The sequence below is a fragment of the Podarcis pityusensis genome (genome assembly GCF_964106645.2).
Source record: "Podarcis pityusensis genome assembly, chromosome: 1".
NCBI classification, from domain to species: Eukaryota; Metazoa; Chordata; class Lepidosauria; order Squamata; family Lacertidae; genus Podarcis; species Podarcis pityusensis.
In genome coordinates this window covers 14,873,256-14,888,681 of record NC_138028.1, presented here as the reverse complement: position 1 = coordinate 14,888,681, position 15,426 = coordinate 14,873,256, and the positions used below count along the sequence as shown (strand labels likewise).

Below are 15,426 nucleotides of genomic sequence, written 5' to 3'. Positions count from 1 at the left end.
CTCTCCCCCCACTGCTTCCCATCTCCCTTATGGACTATAAGGGAGGCATCTTATGGTTTGACCTCAGTCTAGGACAGTGGCTTCAGTCCCTGCTTGCCTCCCCATCCTCAGGGATTTTGAACCTCCTGGTGACTGACAGTCAGCTATAAAGAATTCTTAGCACGGAGCCCATTTGTTATCTTGCAACTGCATGGATGGGCAGGTGCAATTCCTCCCCATTAGCCATATTTCTGCGGAGTAATTTTCAGGAGATACCTCGATATTTAAGCCTCGCTGCTCTTGCAGGCAGCATTATCTCCTCCCGCGCTCCTTGCCCACCTCGCCTCTTCCCTCGGGCAAGCACTTCTGTGTGGAGTTCGTGAGCCGTTTTTAATTCCTCCTAGATCAAACCTGATCCTCCGCCATGTATCTGGTTTTCTGTTTTTCCCCCCCTGGAATGGCATAAAGTATAACCCGTCCTGCCATCTTGCGCCACAAAATCCCCCCTTTACGTGCAACGGAAGCAGGGAAGAGAGAGGAGAATGGTCTAATTTAATCAGCACAGAAGCTGATTCATTCAGGCATCTGTTGTGGCTGTGGCATGCAACATGCTCCGCTTTCCCCCTCCCAGACGGAGCCATTTGTCTTTCCTAATTCTGGGCATGTCTGCAGCAGCTGTTTCTTGAGGGATAGGTCCCGTGGCGAGCAGCTGGGATGCCAGTAGCATCTCATTACAGGCCCCGATCTAGTCTGCTCATGAGGTTTTTCGCCCTTGGAAAGTTAGTGCCTCCTCCTTAAAGCACTACTAACTTACTCCCAGTGGCATTGCCCCTTGTCGCAGTGTCCCAGACAACTGAACGCAGTTCGCCAGCGATGTATTACATCTCAATTTCTGCCCCCTTCCTCCTCCTCTTCTCCTCCTCCTCTTCTTCTTTTTTTTGGGGGGTGGGCCCTTTTATTTCTGCAGTCTCTTGATACTTGGCAACACAGGAGACTTTTTGAAACACTGGAGATCCACCATACATTGCAGATAGGCTGCATCTGGCTTAGAGGTTCGCGGATGTTTTTAGGCCTGTGTTAAACATGGTACAGGTGATTCTCCACTTACGCTTGCTAGACTCGCACGACGTAGCACATATGCAAGGCAATGGGAAATAATTAAACACGGAAATGGTGGGAGAGAGCTGGACGGTCCTCGTGGCTTGCAAGGAGACCATCCTAAGGGCCGGAGGAGGACATCAATGAGGCTGGAGTAAGTCCCAAAGAGACCGGAGGTGCAGCAAGTCTTGTTTCAGCTGCTCAGCCTCCCTGCCTAACAGCTGACGTGTGTGGTAGTACAGCAGCAGCAGCTCGATCCTCCCAGTCCCAGAGCTTTAATTCTAGTTGTGGATATTTTTGGATACAGTATTTTTGGTCTGTATTGGAGAGCATGTTGCAGGGAGGGTCTTTAGTTTCTCAACCAGGAGCCATATGGCTCCCTGGGAGCCCCCCAGGATATTTTAAGGGGGGCACAGGTGAAAATTGTGCAAATGGGGGCCCATGGCACAAGATTAGGGAGTCACAGACTAGAGGAAAGTGAGAAGTGAAGAAAAGAGAGAAGTGACCAAGAAAAGAAAACATTCATGGCATTTTGTATTTGGGAGAATGAGGTTTCAGTCATGTGAATTTATTTATTCAACCTAACACGGAATCGCCTTAACATAATGAACAGAGGTGATCTCCGGTTATCCCTCACAACAACAGAACCAGATACTAAAAAGTTTGTTCCTGGTCATCAAGCCCAAGGGTCACCTTGATTGAGAAATACCTAAAGTATAAATTTTTATGTAATTGTATTTTGTATAAATTATAAAAAAATTAAATAAAACATGTTCTATTTACAAACAAAACATTTAAATAGCTACCTTTCTACTGGTAGGATGGGGGGGCACAGGAAGGAAACAAGGTTGGAAGGGGGCAACAATCAGAAAAAGGTTAAGAAACATTGGTTTAGAGGGTCTCCTCACTTTATTTGATTTGACTTATGTGCACGGACACCCTCTCCAACTGTGTCAGTGGGGAGTCGCATGTACTCCAACTGGGGGTACAACCATTGCTCAGTGGCAGGACACTTGCTTTGGGTGTAGAAGGTCCCAGGTTCAGATTCAGCCTTGTGCATCTTCAACTAAAAGAGCTGAGTTAGAAGATCTGGAAAAGCCCTCTTGTCCGTGTACATTGCAGTAGTCTTAATTGTCTTAATTACCAATGGATTGCCATCTGTCATGGATGCTTGAGCTGAGATTCCTGCCTTGCAAGGGGTTGTACTAGATGGTTCTATAGTGCATGCCCCTCTCACTGCCCAGAAATCATTGTAGTCGGTTGAAGTTGGCAGTTGGTGCTGTGAGGTTTGTAATGACAGTTAAGGATCTCGGAGAACACCCAGTGATACACCAGCGCCTTTACAGGCAGCTCAGGCCCATCCAGAACTAGTGTACAATCCAGTTTCCATACCTGGGAATTGACTATCCATAGCAGGCATAGGCAAACTCAGCCCTCCAGCTGTTTTGGGACTACAATTCCCATCATCCCTGACCACTGGTCCTGTTAGCTAGGGGTGATGAGAGTTGTAGTCCCAAAATATCTGGAGGGCCGAGTTTGCCTATGCCTGATCCATAGGGTCTTTCGTATGATCAGGATTCAGGCCCAGTTTATTAGCCCATATCAGACCTGTGATTGCATCCAGGCACCAGCTTAGGACATGCACACAGCCTCTCTTGATTCAGATGTTACAGAGAAGTAGAGCTGGGTATCATTAGCATCCTGCTGACACCTTGCCCTAAATCTCCTAATGATATGCTTCACAGAGTCCGTGGCAATGAACTGGATGCATATCAACATGGTGAGCAGCCCGTGAGGCTTGACAGTAATTATTATTTGTCCTGAAAACATTTGCCTTCGGAATCAAAATGATTTTTTTCTACACTAGAATCTCACCAGTGCAGAGTATTGCTCAGGAGAGTGGGTGGAGGGTGGGAGTAAAAATTGTGGGGCTAGGTAGCTCTTATGATTACGGATACACATGAACGCCTGCTGTTTTGGTGCTGAATGAGGGACAACTTGAGGGTTTTGGTGGGGCAGGGCAGGAGGAGGAATGAATCTGGCCAAAGGGCCAGGTAGCTATCTCCCCCACACACCTTGTGGGCCGCATTTGACAGGCGGGTGGAGCCAGACACCTGTCATAGTGTGATTTATTTTAATTTTTATTCTTTGCCCACACGTGTCTTCAGAAGGCCCTTTCAAAGCTCTTATCTTGCCCAGCATTTTGCATAGGCCTTTGCAGGCACCGCCAATCAGCTGTTCACCAGTGCCGGCAAAACGCCTTTCAGCTGAGTCAGAGTTTTACCTACCCTACATTGGAGGCTGTGCAGCAGCGGCTCCTGGCCACAATGGCTATCTTCTACCTCTGCTGTCAGAGGCGTTATGCTTCTGAATACCAGTTGTTGGAAACAAGAGGCGGATTTGGGGCAGTGCACAGGGCGCTGAGCTGAGAGAGCACCTTCCTGCCTGCTTCCCAAGGCCTACTAAGTGCTTGCTTCGGGAAGGAGTCGCGAGGGCTCTGGCGGGGTCCTGACTGCGTGCTTAGCTTTGGAAAGAAGACTAGAGGGCTCTTGGACCCTCCCAGAGCCTCGTGCCTCCTTCTCAAAGCCTGGCACCTTGCTTACCCGGCTTTGGGAAGCAACAGAGGGGGCTTAAAGGTAAAGGGCCCCCTGACCATTAGGTCCAGTTGTGGCTGACTCTGGGGTTACAGCGCTCATCTCGCTTTATTGGCCAAGAGAGCCGGCGTACAGCTTCCGGGTCATGTGGCCAGCATGACTAAGCCGCTTCTGGCGAACCAGAGGAGCGCACGGAAACACCGTTTACCTTCCCGCTGGAGTGGTACCTATTTATCTACTTGCACTTTGACATGCTTTTGAACTGCTAGGTTGGCAGGAGCAGGGACCGAACAACGGAAGCTCACCCTGTTGCGGGGATTCGAACCACTGACCTTCTGATTGGCAAGTCCTAGGCAAGTCCTAGGCTCTGTGATTTAACCCACAGTGCCACCCATGTCCCGCAGAGAGGGGGCTTAGGGGGTGCCAAATTTTGGCCTCGCACAGGGTGCCATATTACCAAGGTACACCGCTGCTGGAAGCCACAAGAGGGGAGAATAGCTCTTGTGCTCAAGTCCTGCTAATGGGTTTCCCACAGGAGGCATCTGGTAGGCCACTGTGAGAACAGGATGCTAGATGGGTCATTGGGCCAATCCGTCGAGCTCTTCTTATGGTGTAGGGCAGATGGGCGTGACTTGGACGAAGTGGCCTGGCAGGCCAAATGGAGAGCCTACAAGGCACAGGTTCTCCACCTCTGGCATAGGGGGAATAATGGTCATCCTGCCCCCTGGTTGTCCTCTGCTCCCGAGGTTCAGCTACAGCAAGGGAACTTTTGCTTTATTTATTTTTATTTCAATATTTTTATTAATATTTTGTTAAGAGAATTTCATTTATGAGAAGACCGAGTGAGAAAAAGAAGAAGAAAAAAGTGAGTGAGAATGAAAAAAGAAACAACAGTGTTACATTACCATACGTTAATATACCGATATGTATGTTCTTATTATCCTAATACACATATACTTTTCGATAACCTAATATATTCTGTGTCAACTCATTCCAAATAGCATTGTATTTATCCAAAGAAAGTCTGTGTCTATAAGGTGTCTGCTCATTTGTTGCCAATGTTGTCGTGCCACCCGTTAGGGTGTGTAGAATCCATTTTCTCTGTCCCGTTGTCAATTTCCATACAATGGGTATCTAGTTCAAGAGCATATTCACCTCTGAAAATCTTACAAGCATCCAGAACTTTCTCCCGAAACTTAGTAAGTGTGGGACAGAGTAAAAGCATATGTTTCAAAGAAGCATTGTCCATGTAATCTCTTTCCTAGCGTAAGAGTTGACAGCTGCATTCCCTTGGGGGTCATCTGTTGGGGCCACGTATTGGTGGTGGATAGGGCTGAAGTCAAATGTCGGTGGAGCAGTTGAAAAAGGCTGATGAGGACAAAAAAGAGACCATAATAATGTGGGTGAAGATACAATATGTTTGGCGTGGTAAGGCAGAACATTGCCTATCAGCAACACTTCTAAAACATTTTTATAGACTTGACCTTGACTCAGATTAAGTCCACATCGACTGTGTACAATTGTCCTTAGCCCAGAATTCACGTCTCGCTGAGGTCATTACTGCTTTCTGGAAGGGCGCCAGAGCAGGTGGGGAAGGAGACAGGTGTTGGCAAACTTAACCCTGAATGTGTTCCCTTGTAATGAAGTGAATGAGGCCGGGGGGGGGGGGGAGAGAACTGACAGTTCACCTGTTTCATAAGACAATTGCTCCAGGCTGTTCCGTTGGGCAGAACCTTCAAACACCCTAGAATAGCATCAGCGTGCCTATGAATTCCATGCATACCTCATAAGGGTAGGATCCTTAAAGAGCTTTGCATAACAGAACCCAGACAGAGGAGCAACCATCTGGCAGAGCTGTGAGCAGGGCGGTTCAATTGCATTGCTACAAGGTATTTATTCTTTGCTGAACAGTTCCCCCACAGTTCCATTAAATGGATCTACAGTTATCATTATGCTGCTCGTGATGATTGATTGATTGTTCACTCTTCGCCCTGAGATCTAAGGGTGGGACACAACCGTTGAACGTACAACATTACTAACAGTTCGAAACAAATTATAGCCTCAAGAATAGAGTAGCATCTAAAAATATACACCTCAAGTGTCAAAGGTTACTTCACTTGTATAGTGTAAATATAGATATATAAATTCTAAAGGGGCACAGAGTTTTATAATGTATATGTATATAGGGTAGGAAATTCAGCTCAGTTCTTACTTTAATGTGAACCTATCAGTTTCACAGTTCCTGAAATATTCACCTCTCCAAATTTTGTTTAAAAAAATGTTTACAAAAATGTATATACGTGGGGAAATTTTGCATACAGCGTTACAATGCATTAGGTGCAAGTACTTGCAACTATGTGTAAACTGTGGAGAGCTACATAACAAAATGTGCAAAAGCAATTATTTTTGTGAGTTGTTGGGGTTTTTTATATAACGGAAAATGATGTAGAAATGTGGCAAGCTGAACTTAAGACTGGGAAAATGAGAGGCGGAAAGAAACCAGCGTTGACACGTTTGGTCATCCCTCGATGTAGATTTTTAAATTGTGTATGGAATTCATCCAAACCTCTCCTAATTGCAGCATGACGGAGGTGATGAACACACGCGAACCTGTTATGGAGGAATTTACCTTGAGCCAGCCTGAGGAAGAAGGAGGCACCTCCAGCCAGGTAAATGTAGGCAAATTACACACCATGCTACAGCCAACTCATTTTATCTATTTAATGTTTGTCAAAAGTATTTAGCTTTCTGGAGCCACTGAGAAGGGCATGCTACAGGTACACTGTATATATAAATAGAATTCTTTTTTAAAAGGTTTTATAAGGAGTAGGAGCCTGGCTTTCTTCTTTCCTTCTTTTGCTGTTCCTTTGAAGCCTGGGGCGAAATTCATGTCGGCTTTAATGGCAGCTAACAATGTTTCCTCATAGCCCAGGCGGAGCAGTCAGGTGTGCAGCCACTTGGACGTGTCATCAGTTAAGTGCATAAAACCGAAAAGGTATATCCAGGATCTACAGCAGGGATAGGGAACCTGTGGCCTTTCAGATGTTGGACTCCAACTCCCATCAGCCTTTTTCAATGGTCAGGGATGATGGGAATCATAGTCCAGAACATCTGGAGGGCCACAGGTTACCCAGTCCTGATTTATGCATTGGAACGGTCAACACTTGGAATGGGGACCCCGTTCTGGTTGCAGCAATTTTGGACAGCTGTTTTTAGACCTCTGCTTTAGAAACTGGAGAGCTGCTCTCTGTCCTGGCTGGCGTCCATTTACAGGGGATTAACATGCAAAATAATAAGGTAAGAATGATGCCGTCAGAGCAATCCATAGGCATCCCAAGGTGTTCCCCAAATGAACTTTTTTCAGACTGAGTTAATAACCACAGAGGTTTAGTAGGCCAGGCTTTTACCTGAGTCGAGACCTCCGTTTCCCCCCCAGGACCTAACAGTAGTAATTCAATAAACTTTTGCAGCTTGGTTTAAAAGCATCCACAGTTAAGTCTAATCCTACTCAGGGGTAAGCTTTAGGCAAATGTGGATAGGATTGCAGTCTTAATGTCTTTAAAGCAGGGGTCAGCAGCCTTTTTCAGCCGTGGGCCAGTCCACCGTCCCTCAGACCATGTGGTGGGCCGGACTATATTGGGGGGGGGTGAATGAATTCCTATGCCCCACAAATAACCCACAGGTGTATTTTAAATAAAAGCACACATTCTACTCTTGTAAAAACACCAGGCAGGACCCACAAATAACCCAGAGATGCATTTTAAATAAAAGGACACATTCTACTCATGTAAAAACACGCTGATTCCTGGACCGTCCGTGGGCTGGATTGAGAAGGCGATTGGGCCGGATCCGGTCCCTGATCCTTAGGTTGCCTACCTCCTTTAAAGCAACATACAGTTCTTTATAATAATTTGCACCTTTATGGCAGCCTCGTTTGGAACTCATCCTTGTCCCCAGTGTAAATCCTATTATACACAGTGGAACTTACACCAAATTACCGTATTTTTCGCTCTATAAGACGCACCAGACCACAAGACGCACCTAGTTTTTGGAGGAGGAAAACAAGAAAAAAAATATTCTGAATCTCAGAAGCCAGAACAGCAAGAGGGATCGCTGCGCAGTGAAAGCAGCAATCCCTCTTGCTGTTCTGGCTTCTGGGATAGCTGCGCAGCCTGCATTCGCTCCATAAGACGCACACACATTTCCCCTTACTTTTTAGGAGGGAAAAAGTGAGTCTTATAGAGCAAAAAACATGGTAAATGAATGTAGAATTGCACTGTTACCATGCTAAGCATGTCTACTCAGAATTTAAGCCCAACTGAGTGTAGAGCATTGCAGTTCTTAGAGATTTAAGTTTTTAATTAATTTGGGGTTTGGAACAAGGTACGAAAGGTATGAGCACTTCTTACCCAGATGTTGCCACAGATCTGGATGGCATCTTTTGGGGAATTATGTCTGATGCTAGAATATCACATGTTTCTTCACGCCTCTGATATTACTGGTAACAATTCCTATGCTTACTGTGTGAATTCTTCTCAATATGTGTTAGTTATAGTAAATGTCAGAACTTGGATTGTGGTTTATATTTACTGGTAATTCTTAAGAGTTTAGGCAGCCTACTGGGAATTGTCATGAATGTATTGAGGTTTAACATTTATACGCCCATGGTGCGTGGCAAATTTCTTCTGCCAGCAAGTGATGAGAATGAAGATGACATTTTGCTGAGAGCTGTCAGGAGGACTTGAAATTTACTGATAGACCTTCAAATATTTCTGACCAGTTCCTCTAAACCTCGGAAGAAACTCAAGAACTACAAGTAAATGTCAAAATCCACCAAGTTTCTGGAACTTAGTGCAACAGAACATGTACACCCACACAGACATATTAACCTACTAAGTGTTTTTCTTCTTCTTACGGTTCTCTCCTTCAGTGGTACTTGGGTATAGAGGACTCATGTAGTCCTTCACAACAGAACAAGCTTTTATCATTTTGAGTGTTACACTTAAAAAAAAAAGGATTCTTGCTAACTGCATAGGCAGCTCTGAGATTGAGAATAGCTACCATTGCCACTCAACAGGTGGTCAGGCAGACGACACATATTTATTCAGGGCTGAGGCCAGAAATGTGCTCGAATGAATGAGGCATCTTTTCCCTTGCAGAGCTGCATTCATTCTCCTGAATAATATGATCCGACAAGTGGCATTGACAGCACCGAGATGAATGAGAAAGCATATAATGGTGGTGGCCTGGGACAGAGTGTCGTATCTAAATAAGTCCTACTTGGGGTAGACCCCTCATTGAGATCCGTGGACTTACATTAGTCATCAACTTGAATCAATGGAGTCAACCATCCCTGTTGATACTGATGGATCCATTTCAAGTATTTGCTACCTCCACTGTCGGAATGCTAGCTTACAAGAGTCTTCTAGTTGGCCACTGTCAGAACAGGATGCTGGAACTGATGTTCTAGCAGGCTCTTCTTATATTTCCAGCTATTTATTTATTTGGCTCACTGGCAATCCTCTCTGCACCTACCAAAATATATTTGTTAATTGAGCATACACCGTGCTTTGGGTTGGGGATTGTCACGCATTTTCACAGCGGGTTATTAAACACCAGTTGTTCTTGTTTGCATTGCGCCATATTCTTCCCCAGAATGATGAGGCATCGATAGCAACACATCACAGCAAACGACTGTTGCCCCAAGAAACCATGAATAACTCATAACGCAGCACCGCTAGTAAAGCACAAAGGGTTGAAGATGAAGGTCTTGATTTAGTAGTGCAAACGTTGCCTTTTGTTACCAGAGACTGTGTGTGAATGTTAAACCATTTTTCCTTTTCAATTGCCTCCATGGCAACCATGTCTGGTCGGCAACCACTTTAGCTAGCAAGCAACGTGGAAGTTGTGGGTGGAGGGACCCCTGGCTCTCGTTCCAATGAGAACGGCTTCAAATCATTAATTTGTAGAGAGGTAACCACATGGGTGCAATGAAGGTTTACTTTAAAACTCATTTTCTCAATGTTCTGGCATGTTTCAAGCTGACGTGTTCATCCTTGAGTGAAAAGGACTCCGCATTCAAATTGAGAAAATAAACCTTTATCAGTTAAATCCACGCTCCTCCAGATTACTCTCCAGTAAAATAACGTTCTCAACAAGGCATATAGCCACAGGAAGACATTGCATTCAAACCTACTGGTCATGAAGAAGCTGCCCCTTCCACAAACATAATAGGTATTTATTTGTTTTAAAAGTAGGTGTTGTTAGGGATTGCCGATCGGAAGGTCGGCGGTTCGAATCCCCGCGACGGGGTGAGCTCCCGTTGCTCAGTCCCAGCTCCTGCCAACCTAGCAGTTCGAAAGCACGTCAAAGTGCAAGTAGATAAATAGGTACCGCTCCGGCGGGAAGGTAAACGGTGTTTCCGTGCGCTACTCTGGTTTCGCCAGAAGTGGCTTAGTCATGCTGGCCACGTGACCTGGAAAAACTGTCTGTGGACAAACATCAGCTCCCTCGGCCAGTAAAGCGAGATGAACGCCACAACCCCAGAGTTGTTCACGGCTGGACTTAACTGCCAGGGGTCCTTTACCTTTACATTTAGGTGATGTTAAGACCTTTCTTCTTTTTTGAAATTTGGAAAATCAGCTTGTTAATGAATCTTTGCTTTTGTCTTCAACCATTCCAAATCCTTTTGGTGTGTGAAGCAGAAAATGCAAATGGTTCTCAACTTCCACTCATTAATATGGAGCATGATCCACAGAAAATTCTCCTCCATGCGCCTCCTTGAGCTGAACAGGAGCTGCACAAGAACAACCCCCTTGCTTTTGTGTAGTTCACGTTCATTTCCATAGGGCATGTCCTGATGAATTCCCCAGTGGGTTGATGCACCCGAGAGCCAGACTTGTCTGCCCCTTGCTCTCTGTTGAGAAATGTCAAAAAATAATAAATAATGTAAAAAATGAAATGAAATATCGCCTTAGGCTTTTCCAGAGGCACACGAAAAGTACCCCAAGCTGTCGAAAAGATTACCCTCCATTGTGGTGGAGCCATCCGAGACGGGGGATGTTGAAAGCGGAGAGCTTCGTTGGCCACCGGACGATCTGAAATCCATGGAGGACAAGAAGGCCCTCGCTGCGCAGAGGGCTCAACAGCAGAAAATGGATCTTGAAAGTATGGGTCATTTAATTTAACCTCTACCAGGGGGTGGGAGGGGAGCCTGAAATGACACTTTCAAAATGGCGGAAGGGTATGCCATGCCTATATACCAGCTCACTGTTGTGCAACATCTCCTGGAAAAGAATATGGCAAGCTGGTACCTCTTCACTGACTGTCCCTAAATACTGCCCCTAGTTGCTGCATTGATTAGTTGGTTGGTTGGCTGTATTCATAGGTCACCTTTTATAGGGCAAAGCTTCTTTCTTCACCCTTCAGAGTACAGTGGCACCTTGGGTTACAGACACTTCAGGTTGCAGACTCCGCTAACCCATAAATATTACCTCAGGTTAAGAACTTTGCTTCAGGATGAGTACAGAAATCGCGCAGTGGCGGCGCGGCAGCAGCAGGAGGCCCCATTAGCTAAAGTGGTGCTTCAGGTTAAGAACAGTTTCAGGTTAAGAACAGACCTCCGGAACGAATTAAGTACTTAACCCGAGGTACCACTGTCCTGAAGTAATAAAGTAACATAATCATAAACTCGGAAAGGATCACAAGAGTCATCTAGTCCAACCCCCTTGCAATGTAGGAATATTTTGCCCAATGTGGCGCTCAAACCCACAACCGTGAGATTAAGAGTGCCATGCTCTTCCTGACTGAACTATCCTGCTGTCATAGGATTGGTTCTTTCTTTGCCCCTCAGAGACACGAAGTGCCATGGAACTGGCTTTGCACCTCGTGAGTCACGAAATGTTACGAAACCTCTTTTACTTCACCCTCAGAGGGCGACTGGAATTCATTCTTGCTCTTTCCTCGGGTGCAAGAGGTCCTGCTCTTCATCGGGGAGGAAGAAGAGCAACCCTCCTGGCTCCCCTCAGAATCCCACATGCCCCTTTGCCTCCGAAGCCACAGGGGCTGTGTGTACAATCTGCCGATTTCCTGACATCCCTTCCCAGCTCTTTGAGAGCTGTGAGGCCTCTGGTCTTCCTTTCTGTGTCACCCTCCAAGCTGCTTATCTGAAGACCGTGGGAATACAGAAGTGGTCTTCTCCAAGTTTCCCCACCTTCTTTTAGAGGCCTCCCTGCAGGGGCACCATCTGGGGGGGCAGGCCCCCCAATATTTCCAAGGAGAAGCCTGCCCCCCTCTGAAAAGAATACAGCAGGATGAAGCATCTCCACCCTGGTGCGTCCCTTTGACAATCGCCAGAGTGCTTTCCTAGAAAGCTTTGTTGACTTCTGGCAACCTTGCTGAGGTAGATTAACTGGTGCTCTGAGGAAGGCCCCATCTGCAGTGTATATTGCTATAAGGCTGTGTCACGCCACTTTAAACAGCCATGGCTTCCCACAGAGCGACACTTCCCCGACTTTTCCTGGGAAGAGGAATTCATTGTTGTGTTACGGCATGAGCAGAGCGCAGACAGCTCCACGCCGAATTGTGTCATTGAACCATAGCTGCCAACGTTTTCCTTTTTTTAAGGGAAATTCCCTTATTCCGAATAGGATTCCTCGCAAGAAAAGGGAAAAGTTGACAGCTATGCATTGAACAGAGGAGGTTGCTTGTAGAAGAAAATATGCCGGATAGTTGAGTAAGGTCAGCAACAGTATATTTTTACTGACAGGTAGTAGAAGAACTCAAGGGACGCGGGTGGCGCTGTGGGTTAAACCACAGAGCCTAGGACTTGTCGATCAGAAGGTCGGCGGTTCAAATCCCCATGACGGAGTGAGCTCCCGTTGCTCAGTCCCAGCTCCTGCCAACCTAGCAGTTCGAAAGCACGTCAAAGTGCAAGTAGATAAATAGGTACCGCTCTGGTGGGAAAGTAAACGGTGTTTCCGTGCGCTGCTCTGGTTCACCAGAAGCAGCTTAGTCATGCTGGCCACATGACCCAGAAATTGTACGCCGGCTCCCACGGCCAATAAAGCAAGATGAGCGCTGCAACCCCAGAGTCGGTCACAACTGGACCTAATAGTCAGGGATCCCTTTACCTTTAGTAGAAGAACAGTTCTCTAGCATTCCTAGGGTCCTAAGAGGTTTCGATCACTTGTGTAGTTAAACACATTCAGGACTGTAGTAGAAAGGGGTCATACCTCGGTCTGCCTCTCATTCCAGACTGGCAGCTTGCAGAATAGAGCAATGAAGTGTTTCCAGCAAAGCACCCTCGCAGCAGCGATCCAACGCAGGAAGGTTAGGTTCCAGCCCACAGATTGTTGATAACACAAGACCACTTATACTCTCCTTAGCGCAGTTATTTGCCTCTGACACACCTCATAAGTTCATTGAGCTCGTGACCTTGAGCTGCAGGAGCAAGACAAGAATGTTCATTTGACCATTTCTTGACTTCTCTCTCTGCAAGGATGCGCTTATGCACCACTCTGACACATCAAGCCATTTTGGGAATTGCAATTTCTCATGGGGATTAGGGTGGTCTCCTAACAACGCTCAGTGCCGCTGACAAACGACACTTCCCAGGATTCCTTAGGGGAAGCCGTGACTGTTTTAGAGTACAGCAGCACCTCGGCTTACGTAACCCTCTGGTTACGTAAACTTCATGTTACAAAAGCGGCAAACCCGGAAGTATCGGACTGGGTTTCACCGCATGCGCATGTGCAGAAGCGGTCTGCCGCTGCGCACATGCACAGAACAGTGATCCTCAGGTTGCAGAAACCTCAGGATCCCACCGGACCTCCGGAACAGATCCTGTTCGCAACCGGAGGTACCAATGTACAGTGGACACTTGGGTTGCGAACGTGATCCATGTGGGATGCATGTCCACAACCCACAGCGTTCGCAACCTGCAGCGGTGTGTCTGCGCATGTGTGGGTTGCAATTTGGTGCTTCTGCACATGCACAAAGCGTGATTTAGCACTTCTGCACATGCGCAACCGCCAAAACCCGGAAGTAACCCGTTCCGGTACTTGCGGGTTTCGGTGCGTCCGTAACCCAAAAAAACGCAACCTGAAGCATCTGTAACCCGAGGTATGACTGTACTATGATGTTGATTTAAATGTGTAGTGCAGATGAGGTCTCCATATAAGACAGCTTTCTCTGTTCCTATGAAGAGGCTGAGAAAGGGGTAGATGACATGAGTATTATTATCCTTTTGGAGCTGTATCTTTATATTTTTGTCGTTCCCGGGGGTGACACTTTATAGTTTACATTTTTGAAACCCCCTCCCTTTTGTTCTATTGGCACTTTTAAAAAAACAAATTGGTTAATTTAAAAAAGAGAAAGGGATATATAAAGTCAAGGACTGGTATCTTGACAGTGCTGCAAGAGTGTTGATCTTAGCATGAAATAGGGACTGATTCAGGCGGCTGAATGTTGCAGACGAGTGAACGTTCATCTGAAACTAAACAGCCAGTAAACGTTTTCTCCTCCAGGTGCTTCGCCACATCAGGACATGGGAGACAGCACAGAATCCGGTGAAACCAGAACTGAGGGTGATGACTGAGGAACTTCATTCAGTGGGCCAGAAGTCGGAGATTTGGTGTGAACTTAATCAGAAAGCTAGCATATTCTGAAGACATGTCAGAGTGATCTATTTAAAAATTGCAAAAGGGTTTTTTTTTCCTTAAAAAAAAAAAATTAAGTTAGTACGTGACCAGGAATTTGTAGGCTTTAGAACTGTTCCTTTCAAAAAGTTTACCTTTTCAGGCTGGCGTTCATATCATTTAAATCTCCTTTGGGAGGAAGCGGATGGCATTGCGGAAATACATTCCAGTGATTATTAAAGTAAACACGAAACATGTAAACTAAACATGAGCAAGCTGAATTTGTTGCAGTTAGCACTTTTAAATGAAATTGCCTTGTTTGAGTAAGGCTACGATCAGCAATCCGTGGCAATGCATAAAGGGTTTGCATGGCTACAGAACTCTTTAAATCTATTAAGCCTCTCTTCTCTTAGCCATTTAAAAACTAGCACTGTGATATTATGGATAATTGATGTAATATAATGGCACCATTTGACTTTGTACCTTTTTTTTTTTGTATAGAGACACAAGCTTAACTTTTGAATTTGGGCTATATAGAATATTTAGGACTGCCTTTTAAGTGGCGCAGAACAAGGGAAATATACTTAATCCCATTGCCCAAACTCTCTTTTTGTGTGGAAATCAAAATGACCCAGCCTTTTACTGACGCAGCGTATTTTAAAGACAACGAAACAAAAGTTTAAGGAGTTCTTTATCAGTGTGCATTTACTAGGTGTTCACCAGTGCTTGTGAATCGAATCAGTTCTGTGTTAGTTTGGTTGGCTGGGCTTTGCTTACAACTTGTGCAAACGATGCTCTTGTGGTCCAAATTCTGCCGTGGTGTAACTGAGCGGCCCCCGCCCCCTGCCAAACCAGGGGAACAATTGCTGCTATTTACATCAAGGTCGAATTTACTCCAGGGTGTTGATAGGAAATATTGTTGCTATTTTTATGACACTTTAAATATACAAATATATATATCTACACACACACACATATATATATAGCTATAGATATATACACCCTGCTGACTTTTTTACATACATTTTTGGGGTCTCAAGACTGGCTGGAACAGGTAAGGGGTGCATCTTTTGCCTAATTAGTACTGTCCCTCACACCATGATGTCTTATTTTGACTA

At 45.6% G+C, this 15,426-nt stretch overlaps 1 protein-coding gene and 1 long non-coding RNA gene across 3 annotated transcripts in view; one reads left to right on the top strand and one right to left on the bottom strand.

Annotated features, from left to right (window-relative positions):
• LBHD2 (LBH domain containing 2) overlaps window positions 1-14,574 on the top strand; it is a 52,251-nt gene extending 37,677 nt beyond the window's left edge. The window contains exons 1-4 of one of the 2 annotated variants that reach the window (XM_080993316.1): window positions 5,448-5,560; window positions 6,253-6,340; window positions 10,649-10,838; window positions 14,198-14,574. In XM_080993316.1, the coding sequence (XP_080849442.1) occupies window positions 6,254-6,340; window positions 10,649-10,838; window positions 14,198-14,268 (348 nt within the window). In that variant the 5' untranslated portion in view covers window positions 5,448-5,560; window position 6,253 and the 3' untranslated portion in view covers window positions 14,269-14,574. Of the gene's footprint in view, window positions 1-5,447; window positions 5,561-6,252; window positions 6,341-10,648; window positions 10,839-14,197 lie in introns of those variants that run through there. The other variant, XM_080993317.1, reaches the window with a different exon arrangement.
• LOC308470372 lies at window positions 4,579-5,353 on the bottom strand. The gene is made up of 2 exons (XR_013982397.1): window positions 5,156-5,353; window positions 4,579-5,039 (listed from the first exon to the last, which is right to left on the bottom strand). It is a non-coding gene; the product is annotated as an uncharacterized lncRNA (long non-coding RNA).
• Window positions 14,575-15,426: the final 852 nt, after the last annotated feature.